We start from the raw sequence: 9064 nt of genomic DNA on the forward strand, positions 1-9064 counted from the left end.
TTTTCACTGTCACCCTCGGAAAGAAACAGGGCTAGAAACTGCCAGGGGGTGGTCTGGGTGGGAAGGGGCTGTGAGGGTCCTGCGGGTGGGACACCTCCCGTGGGCTGGGGCGGCCTCAGCTCGAGTGGGAACGGAGGAGCCTCCGAGTCCCTTCGAGCCCAAACCATTCCCATTTTGGACTCGGTGACGTCACTCACGGCGATGACATCACTCACAGTGATGACGTCACCGGCGCTCTCCCGTGCCGCAGCACCTCCCGCCCTCCCCGCCGAGTGGGCGGGGCGTGCCGCGAACCCTCCAATGGGAGGCGAGGGGAGGCGGGGCGTGCGGCGCAACTCCCGCCCCCATTGGCTGCGGCCACCCGTGTTTTGGAGGCGGCGGGGCCGGGGAGGGGCGGGGCCGCCGAGACAGGCGGCGCTCGCTGATTGGCCGAGGCGGGGCCGGGGGCGGGACCGCGGGCGGGCCCGGGAGGGCGAGCGCATGCGCAAGGTGTCATGTGGCGGGCGGCGCGCGCGGCGGAGTCGGGAGCGCGCACGGTAACGGCCCCGCCCACTGCCCGGCGGGTGAGGGGGGCGAGGGGACCGGGCGGGAGGGGGGGCTGGGGGTCCCTCCGGCTGAGGGGACCAGGGGAGCGCGAGTTCTCTCAGCAGGGAGAGCGAGGGCGTCCCGACCCTCCCCTGACCGGGCGGCGGGAGCAGCGTGGGGAGCGGGGAGCCCGGAGCCCGTCCTTCCCCTCGCAGGGGCTTGGGGGGGTCCCGACCCTCCCGTCATCGAGGTTTGGGGAGGGGTCTCGTCGTTCACCTCCCGGGGTTTGGGGCGGGGGGGGTTTCTTCCCTCCCCGGGGAGCCGGTGGGTCCCGCCCCGCCGCTCCGTTCCGGGCGGTATTAACGGCCCTTCCTCCCCGCCCCGGAGCCCGCGGCACCCCCAGGACTCGGCCTCGTGAGTTGGGTATAAAAGTCGGTGTAGCAAGTGGTTTTTAGGGTGTAAATGCCTGTTTTCGGGGTTTGGTTGCAGGGTGGGTTGGGCAGGCCCGCAGTTGCCTTGGTTAATTTGTGGCAGTGTCGTCCTCGCCCAGTGAGACCCTCATGTGTTCCTGGGCTGAGGGAATTACTGAATCTTGGAATGGGGTGGGTTGGAGGGGACTTTAAAGCCCACCCAGTTCCACCATCGTGGGCAGGGGCACCTTCCACTAGACCTGGCTGCTCCAAGATGGCCTTGGACACTTCCAGGGATGGAGCAGCCGCAGCTTCTCTGGGCAAACTGCAGAGAAATGGAATTTAACAATATAATTTTGGAGAATGCTGCGGGGTAACGCCACTGCAGTGATCCCAAAGCTAAAACAGTAATGACTTCAGTAGCGTGTTTGATTAAGTCCTGTATTTCTTTAGAAAGATAAGACAAAAGTGAACCAAGGCAAGTGACTCCTTTATTCCCTTTTTCTCCTCAGAGCACACTGGAACTGCCCCTTTTCAGCCATGACCGACCCAGAGCTTGTTCTCTGCAAGTGGAAGAGGCGTTTGTGGCCAGCCAAGGTAAGGAGGAGGTGTTTGTGGATATCACCTGGGAAGGGATGCAGTGGAGCAGAAAAGAAGTGAAAGCTCCCAGTGGACGTGTTTGTACTTGCCCAGGTTTACGCTGGGAAGTGTCCAAGGCCAGGTTGGATGGGGCTTGGGGCAACCTGGGATGGTGGGAGGTGTCCCTGCCTGTGGCAGGGGGTGGCACTGGGTGGGCTTGAGGGTCCCTTCCAACCCAAACCATTCCATGATTCCATGATCCCAAGGCTGCAGCCACACCTGCCATGGACTAGCAGGCTGTTCCTGTGGAAATGTTTTGATGTCAGATCCGTTGGACAAGGATTTTAAAGAAGTGTTTTTGATGTAGGTTTTGTGCAAACCTGGAGTCGCTGGGAGCGCTCGCGTGGGCACCGTGAAGAAGATGGGTTTCAAAGCTGAAATACTGGGCTTGGAGAAGCAGTTGAGTATCCTTGTTCCTGCCACGTGTTTGCATTCTTAGACGTGTTAAAAAAAGAGGGGAGAGAAAGGAATCCCTTCACCTGAAGATTCCTGTGAGGTGGGGTCATGGATTTACAGCAGGTTTAGGTGTTCAACCCTAACAAGGCCAGGTCTGGGGGGGACGAGTGTTTGGGGTTTGTTGGGGGGTGAGAGCAGAGTGGTTCTGTTGGGGGTGTTCTCTGTGCTGGTTCCAGTGAGCTCTGTTGTGTTTCAGGGTCAGTGTGAGCTCTGCAAACGCTGTTCCACTGACAGAGGAGCGGATCAAGGCCATTGCCTCCAGCCTGGGTGAGCAGGGGCCAGGACGTGCTGCTTTGCCTCTATTCCGAGTGGAAAACAGGCACAGAAACTCAGCCTGGGGGATAATAGCTCTGCTTTTCACTTATGTAGTTTTGAGGAGCTTTTTTTTCACATTTCTTTCCTCCTTTTCCGTCCATAAAAGTGGAAAACAGGTTAAATGTGGTCATTTTCCTCTTCCCTGTGGTAGTTTTTCGGTGGGAACGATGAAGAAATGTGTATTTCCCTCAAAATGAGGCACTGGAGGCTTGGTCTTTGTGTGTCTCAATCCTTTGCCTTTAAGAATCGTGGGTGATTTCAGTGTTAGAAATTGCCCCTTAAACGAAAGGAACTCTATGTGTAAATTCCATATTACCAAAGAAATTAATACATTTTACATCTCCAGTAACAGAAGCCGTTGCATTTATCGAATGTTCTTCTCCATCAGAGCAAAAGAACAACGTGGGGGAGGCCGTGGAGGAGCTGCAGTATCGCTGTTCCCTTAAAATCGCCCTGGATATCCTCAGCCAGACTGACCTGGGCAGGCCAGAGCCACCTGCAGAAGGGCCAGACCCTGGGGTGTCCGGGGACAACAGCGTGGGATCCCCCCCAGCCCCCTCCTCCCGCAGATTGTTGCGCCCTCGATCTACAAAATTGCAGCCCGAGGCGGCCAAGAGTGGGCGGAAACAGGAAAGAAAGTGTAACCCCAGGAACGGCAACAGGACACAGACCCCTGCGGGGGGCAGTGCCAGGGCTCGTGGGGCTGGAACCAGCCCTGCCACGGCGCGTGGGGATGGAATGAGCCCCCCCAGATGCGGCCCCGGGGACTCCAGCCGCGCCCCAGCCCCTGCCAGGCACAGCTGCAGAGCACCCGAATCATCAAAGCAACCCAAATCATCACCACCACAGAGGAAACCCCCCCCCAGAGCAGGGAGCAAAGTCTCCCCTAAGACAAAGGAGGGGAGAGGTCAGCGAGGAAGGAAAAGGCCGTGTGAGGATGATTCCCCCCCGGATCAAGCACAGCTGCCCCCTGAGGAGGGGTCTCTGCCTGTCCCCTCTAAATCTGGCACCGTGGAACCTGCCCAAAGGACTGGAACCCAACCTGGAAGGACGTGCCTGGATTCCTCCTATGAAAGTGCCTCGGATGAGCTGGAGAAAAGCATCAGCAGTGAGAGTGAGAGCCTGGCAAAGCAGCTAGATGGAAGGAGAAAGGCAGAGGGTGGAAAACAGCTGGATGGGGCAGGTGTGGCCTCAGGCAGAGACAGGAAATGCAGGAACCACTCTGGATCCTCACCTGGGCCTTCTGGTGCCTCCCCTCAGCCCCAAGAGCAGGAAAACAAGGATCCCTCACATCTGGCTGGGAATAAAGCAAAGCCTGACTCCGAGGAAGATGAAGGTGGGCAAATCCCTCGGGCAAGGGAAACCTTTGTCCCACCTGCTCTGAAGCTGATCCTGTTCTAACCCCTCCCCACACTTACAACCCCTGGTTCTTGCTGCTCTTGGCAGGGCTGGATCCCTCTGGGATGTCTCCAAGGGGGGTTTCCTCGGAGAGTTTCCCTCCACTCTCAGATGAAGAGGAGGAGGATTTTCCCTGTGTTCTGTCCTGCCAAGGTGAGACATCAGCGCCTCTGAGTGAGCTTCCTCACCCAGGGTGGGCTCTGTGGGCCCCAGTTTACTCAGCCCTGGGGGTAAGACCCAGGATGAATCCAGCTGTGTCCCAGCTTGGAATAAAATGCATTTCCTGGATGCCTCAGGCTTCTTGATGCAGCATGAAATGTAAATCCCTGCAAAACTGGGCAAGGGCCTGGGACTGAAATTCCTGAGTTTCTGTTCAGAACGCCTGGGCTGTGTTTTGGGGGGGATGATGCTGCCCTGTAAGCGTAGGTGAAACCTGTAAAAGCACTGAAGGGAAACTGCTGGGATTTCTCCTGGAGAAACAGCCTGGAGGTGGACAGGAGAGGGTGAGATCTGTGTTGTCCCCTTGATTTTTGAAGACAGTTCCCTTTATTTCCCTCCTTAGTGCCCCAGTCCATCGAGGAGGGGATGCTGGTGTGGTGCAAGCTCCGACGGTATCCGTACTGGCCAGCAGTGGTAAGAGCAGCTCCTGCCTGCTGATATCCTGTTATCCTGCTGAAAAGGAGCAGTTTGCCAGTTCTGGAGTGACCTTTGCCCTTCCTGACTCATGTAGAGCTGGAAATGTTAAAGATCTTCCAGCAGAAAAGTCCCAAAGTTCAATAGAAGTGAAATCCCATCTGACAAAACCACATAAAAAGTAAGTGTGGTTAATTCACACCTGTTTATACCAGAGCAGAGGATTATCCTGGGCCGTGGAACGGGACCTTCTTCCCAACTGTCAAGAAAGGGGGTGGTCCCTGAGCAATGAAAATGCTCCCTTGGGGTAACTGTTTACTCCTTCCAGCTCAGTTTCTCATATTTGTGCAGTAAAGGAAGTTACACAAATTAGAAAAAATGAAGTGTGGGGTGTCGGATATCCATGGAAAACGTCTCTGCTTTGTCAGGGCTTAGGATTTTGGGAGCCTAAATGAGGCTGTTTCTGTCCCCAGGTGAAGGCAGTGAAGCGGAAGCACCGGAGGGCCTGTGTGCTCTTCATAGACGGGACCACAAACGAGAAGAAAAAAGGGTAAAGTGGACTTTAATCACATCCTGGACTTCCAGTTTCTGTTACTGTGTGTTCTGTGCCCGTTTCCTGGTGCAGGGCGAGGACAGTCCCTTCGGGTTGATTGGGCAGGAGGGGCTGGGTCAGGGGAGGGTTGCAGGTTGAGGCAGGTCCGTGTCCAGGGGAGGGGCTGAGGAATGAAGAACAGAACAAAAAAAGAGGCCCTGGGACACAGCCAATGTTTTGCTTGTGCTGCCCAAACTTCCTGGAAGCGCAGCCTGCCTTCAGCTCTGTTCTCAACCAGGTATTTGGTTAAAAGAGTCCATAGTTTTCACTTAGTCTGAAAACCAAAACTGATAAAACCTGCACTCCTGGGAAATAAAACGAGCAGGGAAATGAGGCAGTTGAGGTGCAGCTCTAACTGTGTTTCTTTAAGTTTCTCGGTGTCCCTGAAGAGCTTGAAGCACTTTGACTGTGAAGAGAAGCAGGAGCTCATTGTGAGTATCCCAGAAACATGAAACTGCAGGTGTTGGGAGAATCTAGTGGGAATACAGGGTGTGGGTGACCAGGGGAGCAGTGTGCTGGGGCTTGGCACCTCCCAAAGCTGCTCTCATCCCTGAGACAGCCCTGGCAGGAGTGGATTCATCATTATTAACCATTTCTGTGCCCTGGTTGGTGTCTGAGACTGAACCTCCTGCGGAGCTGCTCGTTTTGGGACTGAGCTGGGTGCTGTTTTGCAGGCACGAGCCAAAGAGAACTATCCCCAGGAGATCGAGTGGTGCCTCCAGCTGATCCGGGACTACTGGGTCCGAGTGGGTAAGGAGGGCTCAGCTGCTCACAGCCATGGAATCCCAGACTGGAACGGGTGGGAAGGACCTCAAAGCCCATCCAGTGCCACCCTGCCGTGGGCAGGGACACCTTCCCCCAGCCCAGGCTGCTCCAACCTGGCCTTGGGCACTTCCAGGGCTGGGGCAGCCACAGCTTCTCTGGGCAACCATCCCAATACCCATCAGGAAAAGATAAACCCAAACTGCCAGCTTTGACTCCTGGGCTGAATGCAAGTGATAAGTTAAGTCACCCTGTTTTGGGTTTTTAGGTTGTCATTCCTTCACTGGCTCCTTCCTGGAGTATTTTGCTGCCGACATCAGTAAGTGAATTCATCACTTTTTTTTTTTTTTTTCTTTTTTAGTTTTTCTTAGTTTGGTAAATTTAACTCCAGTATTTACACACGAGTGAGTTTGGCACCAGACCCAGAGAGGGGCTGCCCTTAAATTCACAACATACCATTACTGCAGTTAAAGGTTTTAATTAAGTTTTTAATTAAGTTAGATAAATATGGATGGTTCAAGGCAATCACGTCGTGGAATCAGTAGAGTTGGAGTTGGAACTGGTTCCTTCACGTTGCAGAGTTCGTGTCAGAGGCAACTCCTTTATCTCTTTTTTTTTTTTTTTTTTAAGGCAAATTTTAGTGGTGGGTTTTTAACCTCTTTGGTAGGGAAGGAAGAAAAAATTCTCTCTTGCCGATAAAATTCCTTGTTTTCTATTTGTGTGTGTGATTATGGATGTGAGAGCCCTTTGTGTGTTTAAATAGAAATGCTTGGGGCCTTTGTTTCAGGCTACCCAGTGAGGAAACAGGGACAGCAGAGTGAGGTGGAAATGACCTTCCCTGACACGGAAGAGGAGGATCTTAAAGAGTCTCCCTTGGAAAATTCCCCCCAGAAGCCCCTGAGGAGGCTCCTTCCAGACAGGAGCAGAGCAGCCAGGGACAGGGAGAACAAAAAACTCGTGGAATTCATAGTGAAAACAAAAGGGGCGGAAGAACATCTCCTGGGGATCCTGAAAAGCGGGAAGAAATCCCGCTGGCTGAAGAAATTCCTGAACTCCTACTGGTACGTGACCCGTGTGGAGACGTACCTGGAGGATGAGGAGCAGCTGGAGCTGGTGTTTGACTACCTGAAGGAAGTTTACAGGGAAATGGACACCACCAACCTGCGCCAGATCCTGGGGGACGGCATCAAGTTCATCTCGGACGTGCTGCTGCCCGAGGTGAGGGGACAGGGAGCAGGGAGAGAGACGGCAAAGGAACAAACAAGTGGTGTTGTTTGTGAGCTTGGTGGGATGTGACTCACGTGGAATGAGTTGGGGAGAGTTCCCAGAGCTGAGCTGAGCAGGAATACTCCCACCTGCCCACAGCCTGAGTCACCTAAATGCCGACTTTCAAGCAAGAAAGGAGATGCTTCAAGTAGTTGGTTGCTTTTAAAAGGCAGAATGATCGCTTTCTGGTGTATTTTAATTACTTCTGAAACGGTTCAAAGCTTTGTTTAGGGGGTTTTTATTTTAATTTGGCAAGTTCTCAGGGTTTTCTTGGTGCTCTGTGCGTGTGAGTGGGGGGAGGGTGGTGGGTTTGTCGGTTTTGTGGTTGTTTCAGATCCTCTTCTGTTCGTCACAGGAGTTTTCCCAGGAGAACATTAACTTGTGTAGAAGCAAAATTACTGTGAAGAATATCCTAGTCTGGGGATAAAAACACTCCCCTGGGAATGACACAGGACGAGTTTGTGTCACTTATTCAAGAATTTCAGGCCCACAATGAGCAGTTCCATCCAAGTTTTCTACGTGATCGAGGAACCCTTTTCTCGGAAGGTGCTCACTTGGGGCAGCTTCGAATCCCTGGTTGTGATTTTGTTTTGTTTAGTGATTCTAAATGAATTAAATGCTTTTCTAGGCCATTATCTACGCCATTGCTGCCGTGTATGACATTGACTATGAGAAGGCAGAAGAGAAGTACATTAAAGGACCACCTGTGACCAAAAGGTATTTTCATTTTCAGTACTCCCTGAGGTTTTTTACCAGTTTACTGCTTGTACAGGAAGGTGTTGAGTGTAAGGACAGGAGAGCTCTGTGTCCTCCCTCCTCTGGGCATCAGAAACAAAGGATTAGAGATGGAAAACGTTCTGGCTGAGCCACTCCAACCCTGCAGACTTGTCTAGATTATCCAAAGGTGTCCAGATCTACCTAAAACCTTCCTTATTTTCCTTTTCAGGGAGAAGGAGTTGTTCGATGAACAAATCCGGGCGTGGAAGAAGCTCAAGTCGACCCTGGAGCCCGAGGAGAGCTGAGGGGCTCTGGCCCCCAGGGCTGGGAACAGCCACTGGTGATTTGTATAAACGTGCAATTCTTTTTGGAGTCCCTGTGTGTGCCCCCTCACCCCCCCAAAAGCTGCTGTGGTCTCAGCCCTCCTGCTTCCCGTGGCCTCAGCGTGTCCTCGCCGTGCCAGCCGCCCCAACACGCTGCCATCCCCGTCCCCCAGTGCCCTCCCCGGGGCCTGCAGAGCCTCCTGCCCAAACCCCACCTTCCCTGGGGGTTGTTCCAGCCCCCCATGAGCCCCAGGCAGGGCTGTCCTGGGGAAGCAGGGCCCGGTCCCTCCGCAGCCTGGCGGCCTTCCCGGTGGGAAACGCTCCCAGCGGGGTCACTGCTCCTGCTCCCCCCGTGTCCCCAGTGTGGGAAATAAACTTGGTGCCCAGTGCTGCAACCTGAGTCACGAGGCTTCGCTCTGTGTTGTTGGGACAGCTGAAGTTCCCCGGGGAAGGAATCCAGGTTTGCTTAAACAAAAACATTCCCTTTTCCTGTAGCAGCGAACCAGTGGAGTGCTGGTTTGTTGGCTCTTTTGAGGCTGAGAGTTTAGGGACACTTTTAATTGGCTTTTTTCTCATTTGAATTCTCGGTTTGATCCTGCCCAGCTTCGCTGGAGCTGTGGCACATGGAATCAGTGTCACCAAGAACTAATTAATGATAAACAATGATAAATGATAGATAAAACCCCCTGATTAGGGTTTCTTCATGATAATGAAATGGGATCTCTGTGCTTGTCCAATAAAACCCAAGATGATTTGAAATGAAGAAGTTTAAATTGGGATCCAGATGTCTATTCTGGCTCCAGTAATTATCTGAATATATTTTAATTACACTTTTAATTGCTCTGTGCTCTCTAACGAGTTTCACTATGGAATCCTCATTCCCCTTATCTCAAATACCTCAATTACAGGAACAGAACAGGAGGGGAGGGTTTTATTAAAACTTGTGAGGAGGGATAATGAGTTTTAGGGGATGGGATAAAAAATTAATGAGGGGTTTGTGGAGCAGCCCTCTGGAAGCGAGAGGTCGG

At 53.2% G+C, this 9064-nt stretch overlaps 1 protein-coding gene across 2 annotated transcripts; it reads left to right on the top strand.

The window, feature by feature from the left end:
* The first annotated feature begins 476 nt into the window (after positions 1-476).
* On the top strand, positions 477-8080 carry PWWP3A (PWWP domain containing 3A, DNA repair factor). 2 transcript variants are annotated; one of them, XM_027901064.1, is made up of 14 exons: positions 477-536; positions 1448-1532; positions 1882-1973; positions 2227-2297; positions 2734-3681; positions 3792-3896; positions 4306-4376; positions 4850-4926; positions 5339-5399; positions 5643-5718; positions 5999-6049; positions 6518-6948; positions 7625-7713; positions 7943-8080. In XM_027901064.1, exons 1-14 carry the CDS (start codon positions 481-483, stop codon positions 8016-8018), a joined length of 2289 nt encoding a protein of 762 aa, XP_027756865.1. In that variant the 5' UTR covers positions 477-480; the 3' UTR covers positions 8019-8080. The 2 variants fall into 2 exon arrangements, with proteins under 2 accessions (XP_027756865.1, XP_027756866.1); XM_027901065.1 differs by lacking the exon at positions 477-536 and adding an exon at positions 876-939.
* Positions 8081-9064: the final 984 nt, after the last annotated feature.

The sequence above is a fragment of the Empidonax traillii genome, unplaced genomic scaffold, assembly GCF_003031625.1.
Source record: "Empidonax traillii isolate 1590-97213 ecotype Southwest subspecies unplaced genomic scaffold, ASM303162v1 scaffold761:size885847, whole genome shotgun sequence".
Classification (NCBI taxonomy): domain Eukaryota; kingdom Metazoa; phylum Chordata; class Aves; order Passeriformes; family Tyrannidae; genus Empidonax; species Empidonax traillii.